The sequence below is a fragment of the Arachis ipaensis genome, chromosome B4 (assembly GCF_059453495.1).
Source record: "Arachis ipaensis isolate K30076 ecotype BB chromosome B4, ASM5945349v1, whole genome shotgun sequence".
NCBI classification, from domain to species: domain Eukaryota; kingdom Viridiplantae; phylum Streptophyta; class Magnoliopsida; order Fabales; family Fabaceae; genus Arachis; species Arachis ipaensis.
Genome location: NC_142439.1, coordinates 30,500,828 through 30,521,152, shown reverse-complemented (window position 1 = coordinate 30,521,152; position 20,325 = coordinate 30,500,828). Strand labels below are relative to the sequence as shown.

Here is a 20,325-nt window from a genome sequence, read left to right as displayed (position 1 = left end):
CATCAGATTAAACAGAGAGATTGGGTATTTCTGGATAGAAATCTGGCGGATGTGAACGCATCATGGGTTCGTGAGTTCTATTACAACTATTATAGGACGACCCTTGATGCAGTGCAGCTTAGGGGCAAGCAGTTCTTAGTCACAGAGGAGGCAATACAGGATATCCTCCACTTCCAGCCTAAAACAGATGAAACAGATGGTTTTCAGAAGGCCGAGGAAGCTATTCAATTTATGAGCTTTGATTGGGATGCCGTCCGGCATACTATAGCCATTGATCCAGATGTTCCGTGGGCTATGGGAAAGTCGAAGGAAACTCCACGGGGTATCAAGGTTGATTATCTCAATGATGAGGCTAGGCTGTGGCAATAGATATTGAGCAATTATGTCATGCCTAGCACTCATGAGTCAGAGGTGCCAGCTGCTATGATCTTCCTTATTTGGTGTGTCATGGAAGGGAAGGACCTATACCTTCCAAGACTCATCAGGAAGTATATGTCTAGAGTTCATACCAGAGGCACCTTGGCTTTTCCTTATTTGATCACTCAGATGGCTACTCGAGCTGAGGTGCCTTGGGAGCCCCAGGATGAGAGACCACCGATTGCCGACTGTAAGAAGGTTATTCCGTACGGCAAGCGGTTTGGACCTCTAGGGCACAGACCACAAAATACTACTCCCACTGAGGCAGCCACATCCTCAACAGCACCTGCAACACCACCCACTTCAGCAGCACTATCATCCACTTCTCAGCCAGTTTACCATCTTGTGCAGCGCCTTTTCGAGCGCATTGATTAGATAGAGCGCCGCAATCAGCGACGCTATGAGCAGTCGGAGCATCGCAACAAGTGATGCTATGCCCATCTAAAGCTGATTGTGACTACTAGGCGTACTGACACCCCCTCTGAGCTTGACACACCCTCGGAGCACTCTGAGGAGGAGGAGGAGCATGAGGAGGACCAGCAGGAGGTTGCACAGCATAAGGCGACTCAGCCTGAGCATCTGACAGAGTCACAGACACCTGCAGCTGACAGTGGACCAGTGGGCGATGATCCCTCTCACCTAGCTTGATTGAGAGCATCGAGGACGATGCTGTGATTTAAGTGTGGGGAGGTCGCCTTCATCGGCAGAGTTATATTTTGGTGAACCATTTAGACACTTTTGCTTTTATTTTTGTTTTACTTTTCAGTATTTGCACATTTTTACTTTATTGCACTTTCAGCTTTTGTATATATTAATTATTATGGATACTTTTGAGTTTATCCCATTTTGTACTTTGGTTTGTATATATCTTAAATTTTTAGTTTGAGTTGCACTTTTAGTTAATAGTACATATATATAGTTATTTTGGTTTAGTAGTTGTGATTTGGAAAAATGTGGATTGTTGAGCTTAGTTTACCCCTTTTGCATATGAGAATTTGGTTTGATTGAAAATAGGGAGTGAACTACATATTTTTTACTTTTCTTAATCACAACATTGCATTTAGTATATATATAATATAAGAAATGTTGGTCAAATTGATGAAATTTTCAAGGAATGTATCTTTTTCTTAAAAAGGGCATTAAGATTCACATTGATTTGAGTTGAAACCTTTTGAAACTTTCATGATGTATTACAATTTGGAATATAATTTTTGAGCTAAGAACACACAACCTATGAGTTTTTTAGCCTAATTATATGGTTACATTAATTAACCATGATTTTTATTCTTGTGTGTTTTCTTCTCTATGATTGTAATCTTTGGTTTGTTCCATTCTATATATCCATTATTTAGTGTATATTCATGCATTTATGTGATTGAGGCCATCATTTGATTATAGCTCACTTATCCCAAATAGCCTACCATTTCATTTACCTTTGTTTGCCAATTTGAGCCTTTTTAACCCTCTTTTGTTCTTTATATTACCATATCACTAGCCTTAAGCGGAAAAATAATTAAGTATCCTATTTGAATCTTTGGTTAGCTTAAGATAGTGTGTGTCAACTAAGTGTGGGAAAATGTGAGAACTTTGATTAATGAGAATGTGTTTTGTTTATTATTGACAAATATTGAGAATTTAGGTGTATACTCATGTGGAATTATAGAAACCATATGTATTGATGTATTATGCTTTCATGTTGAAAAAAAAAGAAAAAAAAGAAAAAAAAGAAGAAATAAATAAATAGGAGATAAAATTACCCTGATGTTAAGTTCAATAAAAAGATCAATGCATATGTGGTGGAATTAGAATTGATACATGAGTGTGTGAAAATATGCAAAAGTGAGATTTTGGGTGGCTAGGCTTGATTTTAGAATTGTATAGAGTGTGTGCATGTGTTAGGTGAGAAATCAGGTTAGTCAAAGATTCAATTGATAGCTCACTTGGCCATACATATATCCTCACCCTTGCCTTAGCCCCATTACAACCTTGAAAAGCCCTCATGATAATTGCATTTGTACACTAAATATTTGTTGATTGGTTAGATGAAAAACAAAATTTTAGAAAGCATGATTAGAGGAGATATGAGTGGTTTAACCCTAAACACTTGAGCGATTAGAGTGCATATACACATCCAGTGAGGGTTCAATTGCTCAACTCCATATGTCCATATTTAATCATTGCTTATTTTGCAAGTTTGTGAACTCTTTTGAATAACTCAATTCAATTGTGAATGTGTTTTGATATGATTGATTTAGCCATTGATTGTGCATATATGATCTCTTGGAAATTTGACTCACTTTGACCACATATATATATATATATATAAGTAGAAGCATTTTTACATGTAGTTGCATTCATATAGATAGGTTGCATTTAAATAAGTCATACCATCCTTCTTCACTCTTATAGTTTCTCTTGAGCTTAGCATGAGGACATGCTAATCTTTAAGTGTGGGGAGATTGATAAACCGCTATTTTACGGTTTATTTTGTCTTGAATTGAGCTGGTTTTATCAATTATTCTCACACTTATGCATATAATTAGCATGTTTTATATTTTCCTTCCTAATTTTGTGCTATGATTGAAAACATGCTTCTTTGGTCTTAAATTACTAATTTTTAATCCTCCTTTGTTACCATTCGATGCCGTAATATGTTTGTTAAGTGTTTTCAGGGTTTATAGGGCAGGAATGACTTAGAGGATGGAAAGGAGGCATTTAAAGGTGGAAGGAACACAGGAAAAATGATGTTTTGAGAAGCTGGCAGCGACGCGCACGCGTGGATGACGCGTACACGTGACCAGGGATTTGTTCAGTGATGCGTACGCATGGCTGACGCGTACGCGTGACGAGCATCACGTGCTGCAATTTACAGAAAATGCTGGGGGCGATTTCTTGGCTGCCTTGGACCCAATTTCAGGCCCGAAAACACTTATTAGAGACTGCAGAGTGGAGCGGGGGGGGGGGGGGGGAAGATCAATCATTCAACATTCATTCACAATTATTAGGTTGAGATGCAGTTTTCTAGAGAGAGAGGCTCTCTCCTCTCTCTAGGTTTTAGGTTTCTTAGTCTTAGTTCCTCTTAATTTCAGGATTCTATCTTGTTTTAATTTAATTTTCTTCTACTCTTATTTGTTCTAGTACTTTATTTTATCTTCTCTTATTGATTTATTTATTTTCTAATTTAGTTTATGAACTCTTGATGTTAGATTCAATTTCCATATTAATGCAATTTATGTTTTCCATATTTGTGATTGCTTTCTTTAATTTGTGTTATTGATGATTGCAATTGGTTGTTTAAATTTAATATTTCTTGTTACTTTTCTATGCTTTTAATGTCGTGCCTACCAAGTATTTGATAAAATGCTTGGTAGAATTTTAAATTAGATTTTTCGTATTCTTAGCTCAGATTGGGTGATTCGGAGACTCTTGAATTATCAAAGTCTCTTGTTAGTTGGTGATTGAAAGTTGCTAGTTGGCTTGAGCTTCACTAACTCTAATCTTTGATTAGGACTTGTGAACTCAAGTTGAATTGCTCACTTGACTTACCTTCAATTGTTAGAGGTTAACTAAGTGAGAGCAAAAGGCAATTACCATCACAAGTGATGATGATAATGAGGATAGGAATTCCAATTCTCAATCCTTAGCTTGTTAGGACTTTTCTTAGTTGTTATTTTATTTCCTTGTTATTTACATTACTTGTTCCTTATTTCAAAACCCAAAAATATACTTTCTCATAACCAATAATAACTACACCTCCCTGCAATTCCTTGAGAGACGACCCGAGGTTTAATACTTCGGTTATTTTTATTGGGTTTGCTTTAGTGACAAATAAATTAAAGGTTGATTGAGGTTTAATTGTCGGTTTAGACTATACTTGCAACGCGATATTTTTAGTGAAAATCTTTACCGACATTTTTCCTCCGTCAGACACCTTGGATGCCATTTTAGCTCAGAACAAGATCATGTCACAGCAGATCAGTATGATTTCTCAGCACTTGAGTGGGATACAAGTCTCAGTAGTTAATATTCAAGATGTACCTTATGACATGAGTGGAGGCCTCAACCAAGGGGAGAATAATGATTTTGCCTAACCCACTACTGAGCAAGTTAATTATATGGAAAATTCCTCCAGAAATCCCAATAATGATCCTTATTCGAATACATTTAATCAGGGATAGAGGAATCACCCTAACTTTGGGTGGAAAGAGCAACTCCAGAGGCCCCAGCCGAATTTCAACAACAACTCTCGTAACTTGGCCTCTTTAGTCGCAGAACTTTCCAAGAACACTCATAGTTTTATGTAGGAGACTAGAGCTTCCATTTGGAACTTGGAAGTACAAGTGGGTCAGTTGAGTAAGAGAATACCTGAGAGACCTCCCAACATTCTTCCTAGTGACTAACCCAAGAGAAGAGTGTAAAACCCTAACAATGGATAAAGAATCCTTATTGAAAAAGGAGGTGGAAGTTGCTAAGGTGTCAGAGGAGAAAGAAGCTCCAGAAAGGGCTGAGGTTACACTGTCACACGCCCCCCTCTGAGGCACCTATTTAAGAGCCTGAAGCACCACAACCTCAGAAGCTCTAAGAGGAGATCAAGGACAAGCAGTTCTCCCAGTTCTTGGAAATCTTTAAAAAGTTACAAATTAATATTCCTTTTGCTGAGGTTTTAGAGAAAATGCCTCCCTATGTAGCATTCGTGAAAGACTTGCTCTCTGAGAAGAAGGCCTTAAAGGGAGATAAAACAGTGGTCCTAACCAAAGAATGTAGTGCACTCATTCAGAGCAAGCTTCCAAAGAAGATGCCAGATCCAGAGAGCTTTCAGATTTCTTGTACTATTGGGAATGTCACTTTTGACAAAGTCCTTTGTGATCTTGGCTCAAGTATCAATCTAATACCCCTAACTGTGATGAAGAAGCTGCAAATTCAAGAGGCACATCCTACAAGATTAGCATTGGAGATGTTTGACAAATCTCTGAGGCAGGCACATGGGCTAATGAAAAATGTCTTGGTCAAGGTTGGAGAGCTCTTCCTCTCTGCAGATTCTGTGATACTAAACATGGGAGAGGATGCAAATGACTCCATCATCTTGGGAAGACCATTCTTGACCACTGGAAGAGCTCCGATTGATGTTGAGAGAGATGAATTGATTTTGAGGTTGCGAGAGGACTACTTGGTATTCAAAGTTTTTAAACCTTCACCATTCTCTAGAGAAGGAGGTACTTGCATGCAGAGTTCATTGCTTAAGCCTTCTCCTTTGGTGGGGACCAATACAATTCCCCTGACATCAAAGTTAAATTTAGTGTTGGGCATTCATCACCCATCAAGGAAGGAGGAGGTCCCAAGAAGAAGGTACCAAGGGATGGAGGAACAAGAAGATTCTCACTGAAGATTTCTCTCCTGGAATGAAAGCAGTATTCACTAGAAGTCCAATCCTACCTCATACAGTAAGCAGGAGCCTGTCTTTGGAACATATTGAGTTGATACATGAGAGCACAGGAAAGAAGTTCACAGTGAGGGGTGAAAACCTAAGCCCCTATAACCCTCCTCCTTAGAGGACCTGACCGTCAAGCTAGTGACGGTAAAGAAGCGCTTGTTGGGAGGCAACCCAACTATGAGTATCCTTTAGGTTTTATTTCAGTTTGAGTTTCTTTTATTTTTTTTCATTGTTTTTCATAGTTTTTTCTTAGTTTAATTTAGTTTGTGATCATGCACAGTGTTTAGAACAGGAATAGAAGAATTCAGAATGAAGAACAGAACATCTTAAAGTAAAGAGCTTTCGAAGGGTTTGGGCACTAAACGCCAGGGAGGGCGTTTAGCGCCAGGAAGGGTGCCAGGGAACCTGGCATTTAACGCCTAGGACGGATTACAGAGATTGGCGTTAAACGCCAGGTGGGCATTTAACACCCATGAAGGAAGCATTTCTCAACCCACCAAGGACGCTAAATGCCACCTGGCCATTTAGCACCACATATGGCTCGTCTTTATTTAGAAAAAAAAAGTGTTTCATAATTGTATCCACATTGGAATTATCGTGTAGTTTGCCTTTTCTATCCGTATATCAGCATCCCATCTTTTCAGATGAATTATGAATTGTTTGGATAACCATGGAAAACCCCTTTCCACCCTTATAACGTCTGCCTCCTTTGCAAAGAAAACTTGAAATAATATATTATCCCCATGAGATTTGACTCGTAATTCCTCTGATTGGTTCTATATGGTACTGAACGTTGTTTCTAGGTTGCAATAGTAAATTCTTTGTCTGTTATTATTCTCACCACCAAACTCCTTGAGCAATTTTTCAAACCTAATCTGATATCCTTTTTTCTAGGGTCACGATGTTATTGTCTTCCTCTGCTTATAGGTCTGGATTTGGTTTTTGATTCACCTATCCCCTTCTCTAATTCTCCCCTTCCTCCACTTTCCTTTGGTTTCTGTCGCTCATATGCTTACACTTTGTTATGATGCATTCATAATTTTACTGATGATCTCTCTATCTCTCTTATAGTGACTCAATGACATTCACTCTTACACTCACTCTTTCAAAATTCCTTATTCACTCTCTGTATAAAGTGCACTCTCACACAAATTTTAAAAAAAACACTAAATCTTAGCAAAGTACACTAAACCGTATCCTAGCAGAATACAATAGAATTAAACCTTAGTAGGAATACACAAATTTTTATTCAAACATATCTCATTTGCACATGAAATATAGTTTAAAAGAATTAACTTATCTCATATACAGTGTAAATAAATGAGATATTTATATATTTTTTATTTATTGTGTAAATCAGATAAATAATATGATATAAATTAATAAATATTTCCTATATATAAATCTAATTCAGTAATTGAATTGGATTGAATTCTACAACCCATAACCAATATCTAAATCAATTAAAATTGAGTTTAATCTGATTTGATTCTATTGTAATCGAATTTATTCATCGGGGACAGAATCGATATAATATTATAATCAAATCAGATTAATTTTGAACAGATAATCAGATTACTTGCTAACAATCCTAATAACTAGCTTGTCTATTGCTTATTTTTGGGAATGGGGAAGCAAAGCTTAGAAAAGAAGAGAGGTTGGGCTGTTCACCACAAATAAATAAGGCCCATAATTTACGAATTAAAATAAAAGGATATCGTATCTGCATGTTGCATAGGACTAATACTATACTTTAGGAAATCATTGTTGGGATATATAGTACTACCTGATGTCCTCATCTTAAGTGGAGACAAAAGAATCTCAGCGACTCGGCCTCAATTTTTAGTTTGGAAAGAACAAGAAAGTCATCGGAGCCAACATTACCAACCATGTATCATGTAAATTTACGCGGCCTTATAGACCACAATGCTTTTAACGGTTTGGATCTTTCTAGGAAGCAGCAAACATCAGATTTCCACATAGATAGAACCGCGCCAAGATAATTTGGCTAAAAAACCATCTTTCACAACAAATCATATTTTGCCAAAGAAAAAAAAAGGACAGATGTATGCTGAATGATAAACTTAATTTATTTGACAACGAAATATTTTTATTGAAATATCATCATCCTATTTCTTTTGTCATTGAAATTGATGGCTCAATTATTTTATATATTTAATCTAAAGTTATTAATCAGATTACGGTCTCCATCTACTTTATGTTGTCTGTTTCAGTATTTTCTTCTCTCTCTTAAAACTTAAGTCACCGTTTTAAATAAATATTGATTTAAATGTATAAATAATATATATTAGTTAGATATTACTTCTTCAATTCTTTTTTATATACTTTAATTGATTATTTGTTTAATATTTTCGTAAAATTATTACAAATTATATATTTTAATAAATAAAATATTTATTTTATTTATTTTAAAAATTTTCATTTATTATTTTTATTTAAAAATTATTAAAATTTTTATTTTTAATAATTATTTAATTATTAAATTTAATTTTTAAATTATTTTTTTAATTTAATAATTTATCAATATATTTTATTTTATACTTTTAAATATTAATACCTAATTAATAACTAAAAATAATAAATTCTGATAATTATTTAACATTCTTATTATTTAAATTCATCGTCAAACTATAAATTACATTCTTAATTAAATATTATTTAATAATAATTGACTTCAGATTATTTTTATGACTAAGATCTTTTTAATAGTTTTCAGTTCACAAAAATGATAAATAAAAAATATTAATCACATAAAATTATTTTTACATAAAAATAATAACATTAACACATATTATATTAAAATAGTTAATTAAGAATAATAAATTATCTAATAATTTTTAATAATTATCATTACATATAAAAAAAATTATGTGTAATCACCGTAAAAAACGAAAGGACTAAGAAATATATATAATACGGACAAGATAGACTATGCTATTAATTTATCTTGGAGCACGTGATTAAATTTCATCCCTTACTCCACTTATCAACCCCTGATCCCTCTTTCTATATATATGGAATAATAAGTTGCCTAATGCCTGTTATATATTCCTAACTCACAAGTCAAATTCACAAATCATAAGTCACACCAAAAAAAAAAAGACACAAATTAAACAAGATTGGTATATTGTAGAAACCCTTTACTACTCTGTCTAAAGATTCCTCTTCTTGTTCCTCTTCCTCTTTCACTTTCTCTCTCTAATGGAGAATATTGGTGATGAGTACCATCGTTATTGGGAGACCAGCATGTTCCTCCAAACCCAAGAACTCGACAAGTAAGTCACAATTTCTCTCCCTCTCCAACTTAATTGAATTAATTAACGCCTATCTATACATGTTTTCTTCATTGATAATTAAGTTGAAGATTAATTAATTGACATTAATTAGCCATGGCAGCTGGGGTTTGGATGAGGCGTTGTCAGGCTACTACGATTCGAGCTCGCCGGACGGTGCCGCTTCGTCGGCGGCGTCGAAGAATATTGTGTCGGAGAGGAATAGAAGGAAGAAGCTCAATGAAAGGCTTTTTGCTCTTCGATCAGTGGTCCCCAACATCAGCAAGGTAATTAAACAAGCACCACTTCTTTTCGTGTTAATTAATTAATTAATTTAATTAATAAAAAATACTAAAACATCATTTAAATTTATTATTTTTAATTATTAATTTAATTTTTTAATATAGGTTTTTAATTTAATAATTTAATATATTTTATTTTACAATTTTAAATATTAATAATTAATTAATGACTAAAAATAATGAATTTTAATAATTTTTAGTATATATTTTTAACTAATTTTTTATTATTAATTTGTACCGCACATTTGGTGTGCCCACTTTTTTTTATTTTATTCTATTTATATTTGATTGAATGGGTACACCAGCTGCAGTATCGGTAGTAGTTAGGATTATTTATGTAATAATGTTATTGTCATCATCTTAATTTTATTATTGTTGATCCATATTTTATATTTTTGACCTATTATAAAATGTTATACAATAATTATTGTTATTTTACATAAAATAAAAAAGATGATTGATTATTTAAAATTAAAGAAAAATTATCTTATTTGATTTTGGACTATTTGTTCAAAAAACCAAATATCTTTCTACAATTCTAAAATTCCTAACTAAACAATTCAAGTAATTTGTTTCTGTAAACAATAATTTATTGATGTGTGAAAAACTATTTAGTCCAATAATAAAAATAGATTTAGCCAATTAATTAGACAATTAGAAAGCCATTAAAAAATTTTAAATTGCTACCAAATAATGAGGACATGAATTAAAATAATGACATTTACTCGAACTTAAATGATTGTATGTTGGTGCAGATGGATAAGGCTTCAATAATAAAGGATGCAATTGAGTACATACAAAAGTTGCAAGAACAAGAGAGGATAATTCAATCAGAGATAGTTGAGCTTGAGAGTGGTATGATGGTGGAGAAGAAGAATCCTAACAGCTATGAATTTGAGCATCAGGAGCTTCCAATGTTGTTGAGGTCCAAGAAGAAGAGAACAGATGAGCTTTATGATTCTCTCAATTCTAGAAACTCCCCTATTCATATATTAGAGGTACTCTCTTTCATTTCCTAGTTTCTCTCTCTTGTATTATTGATACTATTAATTTTATTTTAATATGGTGGACACATTACTTATTATACTAGCTTAATTATTGGTCACCAAAAAATACTAGCTTAATTATTGATAAAAAGATTGTTTTTGTTTTTGTTTTTTTATTTGATATATCCATTTGATAACGACACTCAAATTTTACTAAATCTCTTTTCTTAAAATTATAAAGTATTAAATACATGAAAAATATAAGAAATATAAGAAAAAATGAGTCCCATGCGCTGGTTTACTTAGGATAAATTATAAAAAAGTGCACGGAGAAATTTAAGTACTGATAAATATAGACTAAAAAAATTGGTATTAATTTGACAAAGACGCAGTGTTTTACAAGTATGTTAGAAAAATGAAATCTTTTCCTAATTTTTATTAATAAAACTTGGTGATTTTACCAGAGTAGTAGATTTGATTATTTATTCATTTATTTCTACATAATTAACTGGAAATTAAAATTGGAAAGAAGTTTATTTAGAGAATTTTGTGCTAAATTTTCTATGCAGCTGAGGGTAACATACATGGGAGAGAAGACAATAGTGATAAGCTTGACATGCAATAAAAGGACAGATACAATGGTGAAACTGTGTGAAATTTTTGAGTCATTGAAGCTGAAGATCATCACCGCCAATATCACTTCCCTTTCCTCTGCCAGGCTTTTGAAGACAGTCTTCATTGAGGTAGGTCACTCTTTCCTTTTTCCCTTTAAATAATTAATTAATTTCACCTTTACCATATACTATACTACTATTTAATATCCCTGCCTTCTCTTCCTTTATTACCATTCAGTTATAGCTTTGTTAGGTACGCTTAGCATTTATTTTTAAATTTTTTTCTCCGTAAGTAACAAGTGCTTTAAACTCTATTTATAGTTTTATACCATCAACTGTTAAAGTATAATATTAAATACGCCCCTGTATTACATATACAAAGATTTTAGGGTTAGGGGCATATTTTAAAAACAGTGTAAAAGATATTTTACTAAAAATTATTAAAAGTATATTTTTTGAATATGTAAAATTTTTAGAAAAATTATTATTATATTGTTAAAATGTGTCTTTAGATATAAAATAGCTGAATTTAAATTTTTATTCGATGACTACTCTCTTTAATTTGAAAGATATACTAATATAGTTATCTTTTAAGTGATATATATGACATGTAATAAGATAGTGTCTTTATATTTTATTAAATATGCTAATATTTTTTATAAACACACATATCAACCTAAAATATTAGTACATGTTAAGTGGAATATCACCTGATTTTACAAGATGACAATGGTATAATTTACTCTAACAAAATAATTAAAAAAATAGCAAATTACAGCTAGAATAAGGGGCCTACATGCTTGAAAAACTAATAGAGCACTTTAGCAAAAGTGGAAGTGTGGAACACCCATATATATAAGTGAGTGAATATTAAATTTTTAAGGACAATCATCATGAGGGTTGTAGTCCATGATGTCCGGTTAAAGCTAATCAATGAAAATTTAGATTTTGATCCCCTCCAATAACACCAAGACTCCAAGAGATAGAAATTTAAAGGAACATGAACCTTTCCACTTTTCATAAAATTATGAAGTGTGCCATTTTACTCTCCTTTTTTCTTTCCCTCCCTTTAATTACCCTACACAAAATGTTAAACCATAGGAAATCTAATTGAAGTAAAAGACGCTCTATGAATGAATATAATACTTTCAAGTTCAAACAAAAGGAGATTCTAAATTTCTACATCATTCGTGACATGTTTATGAAGCTATTATAAGCTACTAATTAATTATAATTAGGTCCTTTTTTCTAGAGATCAGAGATAAGATATATTAATAACTAGAATAGCCTTTGTTGCTTTTTAGTCGCTCCTCTAGACCCCTTCTGTCATTTCACGTCAATACAAAGTAAAAAATTAAAAACATTTCCCTCTTAGTATGCTATATTTTTATCTTAATGATCTTGTGGCAAATTAGAAAATTAGTTATATTTCCTCATATGAAGAATATATGGACCCAATTTATATCTTTCGTATATTAGGAATTAGGATACCGTGTATCTAGGATTATTATTTATTTTATGCGTTGAATAATTAAGTTGTTCTTTTCTTTTTTTTCTTTTTTTCTTCATGTTTTTTCATGAATTAAAATTACTTAAATTTTGGATTTAAAATAAAATTTTTCTTTGTAAAACGTCATTAGTTGACCGTTCCTTGCTTGACTAATTTGAAAGTTTAAAGTTGTGTTCATATATTTGAGGGGAAAAGAAATAGAAATTTATTTTAAAAAATAAAAAATAAAAAGACTAAGTCAAGAATATTTTAACATTAAAAATGTTATTTGTATATTAAAATCAACTACTAAAATCAATCACCAATGTATTTGTTTATAAATATATGTGTAGTTTAATTTATTTTCAATATGTATTTATTTTTCAGCATATATTTTATACTAAAAACTAACTTTAATGACTGATTTTGGTGTACACGTAGCATAACTCATTTAACATAAATGAAATCAAGTAATTCTTTAACATGAAGTTTAAAATAGTAATAGAGTACGTAGCGAGAGGAATTGAAGTTTTTTTTTCATAAAAAAATAAAGAAGTCGTCTAACAAACTCTGTAAACTCTTTTTTTTCCCTTTTCATAAATGATATTCCTTAGAGTTAAAGTATAATTTTGTTCCCTAAGGTATAAATTGAAAAAAAATTTTATTCCTAACATTTTTTTCACACAAAATTGTCTGTAACCGTAAGATTTAACTTAGTCTTAAAACTGTCTTTCGGACCAAAATATCTTTTTTCTTTTTCTTCAAAACCAAAATATCCTTCTCCTTCTTCATTAAAATACCCAGTTTCTATTCTTCTCCATCACAACAGCATCTCTTTCTTTTCTTCTTCTTCATCACAACCCCAGCAGCAACAACAATAAAATCAAAAGCAAAACTAATGTAATAAACATAAAAAATAGAATAAGAAATAAAAGCATAAACAGAAGTAAAAAAAAAAATCTGTATCTCAAATATCAAAGAATCAAAACATAAAAAATCAGAAAGACAATAAAATTAGAAGTGCAACAACAATGAAATCAAAGAAACAGAATCAGAATCTGAAGCACAAGAACAATAAAATCAAAATTAAAATCAGAAGCACAAGAACAATAAAATTAGAATCAGAATCAGAAGTACAACTGCACAAGAAACAGAAGCAGAAGATCAAATCAGAAGAAGAAGAAATTAGAAGCAGAACGAATCAGAAATAGAATCGGAACCCTAGGGAGGACCAACAGCGAGGACGCGAAGCAGCGGCGAGGTCAATAGCATCGGCGACAGTGCGGCAGAGGCGGCAGTGGCAAAGCGCGACAGCGACGAGGCATCCCTCTTCCTTTCCCTAGCCGTGCGTTTTCTCTCTCTCTCTTCACGAGTTCTTCGACAGCGGCAAGGCGTGGCAGCAAGGCTCGTGTCTTCTCTCTCCCTCGCGAGCTCTCTCCCCCTTTGGTTCTGATTCCCTATGGCGACAGCGGCTCAAGCCTCACCTGGCGCTGTCCCCCCTTTCCCCCTCTTCCTTTCTTTTCCCTTTTTTTCCCGTCTCCGTTCTTCTTCTTATCTCCTCCCCCCTCGCGTGATTTCATTCTCCCTCTCATCGGTTCTGTTTCTCTTTTTATAATTTTTTTTGTTAAAGATAATTTGGTAATGAAATTTAAAATTTGAGTAAAAAGGATAATTTTAAAATCAAGTTAAACTTTAAGGATGATTTTCTGTGCAAAAAAAAAGGTTAGGGACGAAAAAATTTTTCGACCTATATCTTAGAAACCAAAATCGTACTTAACCATCTCCTTACTATGTAAATCATAGCAAATCACCTAAAAAAACCAAATCCAATGTAATTTTAGCTTCATTATTTATGATGTGTTAATACTTCACTGAGTTGTTATTTTTTATGTTTAAACATATCTTAATAAAATATAAAAAAATATTTTTTTAACATGTTTGAATGCATCTAAATACTATTACGTGTGAGTATATCTTACCTTATTTTTAATTAATTGTATTCTTAAAATAAATTTAAAAATGTGATATATTATTATTTATTAAAATAAAATATTATTTAAATTTTTTATATAATTATAAAAGAATATTAAAAAAAATTAAAAACTAATTTAAATTTTAATATAAATAAAATATTAAAATATCATATATATATATATATATATATATATATTGTCTCTTTGTGTCTTATAAAAATTTAAAAGTCGTGTATTTGCTATTTGCATGTCCTATGTCGTGTTATGTATTCGTATCGATGCAAGTTCATTATTAAACGTTTTTTATTAAGTAAGGAAGGCTGTAATTTTTGTTAATTAAAAAAATTTTAATTTTTTTTATATATTATATTTTATATCATTAATTTAAATTTAAGATATAAAATTTATGATTTAGGGTTTAAAATTTGTTTTTGTTTTTTTTTTATCTTTAATAGCAAATTAATTTTTAGAGAACAGTGTTACACTTTCTATTTTTTCCGAAACGCATGAAAGTATATTCGTCGTAATTTCATAATCATCTTCAAATTCTAAAAGGCTAAAATCCCCCTTCAAAGTTTTTTTTTTTTTTTTTTTCAGTTAAAAGATAGATGGGATAAGTTGGATAAGTCAAACATGCATGTCAATCATTAAACACTAATCTATTCTCTTTAGATAGTAGCATACACAAATTAAATTTACCTTTCTCTTTTCCGTCAAATTTTTTCATATACACAAAACACAATCCAACAAATAGTTATTTTTAATAAAGAACAATTCAAATAACATTTGTATCAAAATTTAATAAAAAACGTCCATTTTGCTAGACCAAAATTGTACTTTATACATACATGGCTACAACCTTAATCAGCTTGTGGCACCAAAGAGGACAAAGGAAAACTCTAAATAAAGAAAAACAAAAAAACATAAACGTAGGTTGTTGTAACAAAGAATAATAACGGCCAAACTAGATTTGGAAACGTGTTTCTGATTCTTGTTTTTTTCTTTCTTCAGCGTGTTTCTGACCCATGCGGTCGTTTCCCTTTCACGCACGTTCTTCTCAATTTTTTTCCCCCTTCTTTCTTTACCAAAATATACATAGTTGTATTTTCAGTATTTTGAGAACCTTCCACGTAGAAAGATTCATCACTCACATAGTCACATGGCCACGTTAATTATCGAGAAAATAAATTGTTTTGTGTCGTATAAAATATAATATAAGCGGTCCAGTTAAAACATAATTTAATTTTTACGCATTACAACATGAGTTTAATTTTTATGTACGAACATAATAAAATGTTTTACACGGTCGTGCAATTATAATTATTCTGTTAGGTGACCAATTGACCATTCACGTGATCAATATAAAATATAATTATTTTTACTAATCTGACGTTATGTGATTGAATATACGGATAAGACGGTTTTTACACACTCACAGTACATTTAAATTAAATTCTTACAACATACCGTTACATAAAAAATGGGTTCACTTTCATTTCATTATTTGTCATAAAAAATGAAACCTATTATTAATTAGATATCAAATTTTACATTTTTTGGTACGTAAGATTTTTTTCTTAAATATCGATGATGCATAAAAATTAAACTTGAAAATTTTTGTTACATTATTTTTATTAACAAAATTATTTGAAAATAACATTATGAAAAATAAAGATTATATATGTAGAAGTGTATCAAATATTATTTTGCACTGATCACAATTGGTTGTGACACCGTTGTTTTTTGTCGTTTAGAGTATAATTAATTAGAGTGCTCCACAGTAGGTTTAGCACTTAGCTATAGCGTCACGGCCAAACAGGGAATTTTCTTATTATCTTAACAAACACATCAACGTGTTTTGATATTTTATAATGGAAAAGTCAAATATTCATTCAAAGGATACAAAACAGAAAACGACACATTCGTATGAGGGAATTTGGTTGTTGATTTCGGCAAAGCTATTGATGAGAAATTTGCTCGTGTTTTGTATGTAGTGGCCTTTAATATATACATGAGACCCCCACTGGCTAGTAGCTATACTGCTATAGGTTGTGGAAACAACACGGAAAAAAAATAAATAAATAAATAAAATAAAAAGATTTCCCTCGCGCTTTTCTTTTGAGGGTATTTTGAAGATACGTACATTAAATAAGAAATTAAAGGATAATTATAGATATCTATGTATGTAGAAAAAGTTTTATAAATGTAATTAAGTTTATATATATATATATATATATTAGATAAAAATTTTACATTTTTTTTAAAAAGTAGGATATTCTAATAATATGTTATTTTTAATGGACAACTGCTAGTAGGAATCTGATTAAAAATGTTCGAAAATTATAAAAATCTACACAGTAACTAATTAACCTAAAATAAACTAGTTTAGACAAAAAAGAATGTAGGAAGTAAAAAAAAAAATCTTATATATATATATATATATATAAGTTACTTTATACTTACGGTAAATCAAAATAAAATTTTTATTGTTATTGTTAACCAAAAATAGTGGGAATTGTTAATCATATAAGACTAGAAATACTTTTATTGGATTATAGTATTTTATAATTTTTAATGATGTTTATATAAAAAGTTTATTTTAACCGTCTTAAGGAGTGTCCTTTGAAATATTATGTGTACGTATCGGGATATTCCAGGAACTATTGCTTATATTATTGATTGTTGTAATAAGGTTTGGTTTGGTAAATTTTTTGAAGAGGTGTTATAAGTATTTTGTTTTGTGTTTGATAAATTAAAAATCTCATATACTTGTGTCTATAGTTTTTAAAAGTATTTAAGAGAAGTTTTTTAAAGTTATTGTGTGCTTATTAAAATTAAAATGTTTAATATAATTATATATATTAATTAATATTTAAATTTAATTCTTATATTAATATTTATTATAATATTTTAAATTTTAAAAATTATTTTATTAAATACATTTATTATTATTTGTGTTTATTAAAAAATATTTTTAATTTAATTTATCAAATATAGATGTTACAATTTTTAAAAAATTATTTTTAAAAGCTAATTTTTATAAGCTAACAAAGTAAATTTTCAAATTATAATTTGTGTTTAAATGGAAAATAACTATTACTCTTTTCTTGAACTTTTCATTTGGATAAGTTTTCTTTTCTTGATGCATTCTTTTTTTTATTATTTTTTAAATCACTTATTTTATTTACATCACTACTTTAGTGCCTTTGTATTTGTGGTGTGAGGTGAGCTGTTATTTATTTTTTATGATTTTATCACAAAAGTTCAAAAGTTGTTTAAGCATAATGATGGTTAATAAAATATAAACTTAATTTTTATTTACTCAGTATAAATGAGTTTTATACATATATTTAATATTATATTATCACATTATCTAAAGTAAATAATTTTTAAAGTTTTTAATTTAAAAATTATTTAAACATATAAATTTAATTAAATATTTGTGTACAATTTTTTAGGCAGGTGAGACATCAAATTAATCTCATAGCATTAATTTTTTAATTAAAAAATTATTTTCATAACTTTAAAGTAGCATTGGAATTGTTACTTTTCAAACACTGATATAGTAGTTGTGAGGTTGATTTTTTTTTGTTAGAATATATCGAAGTTGGCATGGCCATGTCTTGATTAAGAATTATTTTAATTGATTTATCTGTTCAATAAAATCTTCAATAGATTATATGTATGTGTGTGCAGCTGTGATCTTGAATCATAAAATTTTATAACTATGTTAGGTGTACATTTACTAATATAAAATATATATTAAAATATAAAATATATATTAAAAATAAATTAATTATATATATTTTTATAAAAATATATGATGGTTAATTTTAGTAATTAATTTTATTGTATAAATATTATTTTTAAACTTTCAAATTCAAAGTGTATTCTAAGATGATTCTATTATTTAATTTACCAAAAAAATTTCTACAAAATTATATCTTTAATTTAAGTTAAGTGCAAAGTCAAAACATGTATTATTTCAATTGGGTAGTAGTCACATCAAATATCAATTTTTTCTACCGGAGCCCAAGAAAGGGGTTTAATAAATGAATGGATAGAAGTGTCTTAATCAGAGATTAATTAGTAACAAGGAGTATCTTTTCATGATGTATACATAGATTTTCCAATTTAAAGATTAAATCATTCTTTAAATAGTCCTTTAAAAAAAAATGAATCAATAATAATAATAAGAGTAATGTTATATATCTAAATCTTTTTAGGAATTAAGTCCAACCAACTTAAATAATAAGATTTGGAGTAATGCTATCCATAACTAATTTTTGTTGATGTTAGATCAATTTAGTTGAACTTAGTTAACAAAAATTCTTAGAAATGTGTAGCATTATTCTGATAAATAATAATAGCTTAAAAGAAGAATTTAACAAGCTTATGGTATATAAAAAATTCATTTCATTTTATAAATTCTCACAAAATATTGTTAACAAAAATGAAATTCAAACCATACTTTTAGGATAAATTTGTAAAAAAAAAAAAAATAATTGCTAGTACTCCAAATTAATCTAATATTCATTTCATTCTAGGCATATCATTAGTATTAAGTACTAACTTTCTACAACTTTGGTGATTTAAGCACAAATTTGTTGTGTTTTCAGGCAGATGAAGAAGAAAAAGATCTTTTGCAGATAAAGATCCAAACAGCAATTGCAGCTCTTAATGACCCTCTAAGTCCAATGAGCATTTGATGAAGAATATAATTATATTATTAATTGGAAGTTCCAACTTTTGGGTCAGTGGTGAGTGTTGGGTACAATACAAGGTTCAAATGAGTGCTATTTGGGTGGTATTTTCCTTATCCCTCTTTGGTGTTTCCACTCAAATCTTCTCATCACTAGTGAATAGTGTGATTATGTCTTCACCTTTGTTTTGTGGGTAAGTTTAGCAAGTTTTCTCATAAAGTGCTTTCTGTGTCCAACAAATTACAAGGTGTATTATTGCCTCTATTATTATTAAATTAAGTTTTATCACTAAAGATAATTAATAAATTTGGTAATAAAAAAAGTTTTTAGCATGTAAGAATATGAGTTCAAATTTTACTACAGATAGGAGAGTAACTGAGTTAAGGGTAAAAAAAAAAAAGATATGTAGCGATCTTGATAATGATTAATGATAAGTTTATTTAATTTTTTTCTCTTAAGAAAACTTTTGACGTTATTAGAAAAAAAAAAGTTGTGTAAGGATCAAAACTTATTGAAAGCACCTTACAAGTTGCAATCACGGTTTAAAAAAATAAAAAAGAAACAGTAATCTACTCTACAACAAAGAAGAATATTTACATTGGAGAACTGGCCTTTCTCAAACATTGAACATTAGCCAGTTAGCCAATATTGAGGACCCTGCTATTGTTCTTAACATGACCCCATTGGAAAAATGGGATCCAACATTGATGCACTTTATTTGGTGTATTTTGTTTGGAATTTGGTATTCTCAGAATATGATATCATTCAATGGACAATACACTAGCATTTTTTATGATTGACAAATCCTAGTGGTAAAGTATCAATACTATTTATAGAGAGATCTAGTGGCAGCATTAGAAGCAATAATAAAATCTTAGAAGCACTAGCAAAAAAATTGTCTAGGCTTGTCATGAGATTAGTTAGTAAAAACAAATGTCTACATATTTACTAAGAAAATTCTAGAAGTTAATTAAATAATTAAGTGCTAGAAAATAATATTTAGTGCCTTCATTCTCTATAAGTCTTAGTTAAAAAAGAAATAACACCTTTTGATGGCTCTTATGTCTCCATTCCCTGTTGCTTTATTTGCAATCGTTAAAAGATCCAAAATGGAAAC

The 20,325-nt window shown here is 30.2% G+C and overlaps 1 protein-coding gene and 1 pseudogene across 2 annotated transcripts; both read left to right on the top strand.

Annotated features, from left to right (window-relative positions):
- The first annotated feature begins 546 nt into the window (after positions 1-546).
- LOC148567066 (uncharacterized) lies at positions 547-1,065 on the top strand (annotated as a pseudogene).
- Positions 1,066-8,805: 7,740 nt separating this feature from the next.
- Positions 8,806-19,501, top strand: LOC107639158 (basic helix-loop-helix (bHLH) DNA-binding superfamily protein). Of its 2 annotated transcripts, none has more exons than XM_088483418.1 (5): positions 8,806-9,144; positions 9,257-9,428; positions 10,199-10,441; positions 10,999-11,172; positions 19,125-19,501. In XM_088483418.1, exons 1-5 carry the CDS (start codon positions 9,071-9,073, stop codon positions 19,212-19,214), a joined length of 753 nt encoding a protein of 250 aa, XP_088339544.1. In that variant the 5' UTR covers positions 8,806-9,070; the 3' UTR covers positions 19,215-19,501. The 2 variants fall into 2 exon arrangements, with proteins under 2 accessions (XP_088339544.1, XP_088339545.1); XM_088483419.1 differs by having other exon boundaries at positions 8,913-9,144; positions 9,266-9,428.
- The last annotated feature ends 824 nt before the right edge of the window (positions 19,502-20,325 follow it).

Bases quoted from the DNA above. Each gene is read 5' to 3' on its own strand.
- LOC107639158 (XM_088483418.1), top strand. From the start codon at position 9,071: ATGGAGAATATTGGTGATGAGTACCATCGTTATTGGGAGACCAGCATG. The intron at 9,429-10,198 runs GTAATTAAACAA...ATGTTGGTGCAG, and splicing joins TGGTCCCCAACATCAGCAAG to ATGGATAAGGCTTCAATAAT. The intron at 10,442-10,998 runs GTACTCTCTTTC...TTTTCTATGCAG, and splicing joins CCCCTATTCATATATTAGAG to CTGAGGGTAACATACATGGG.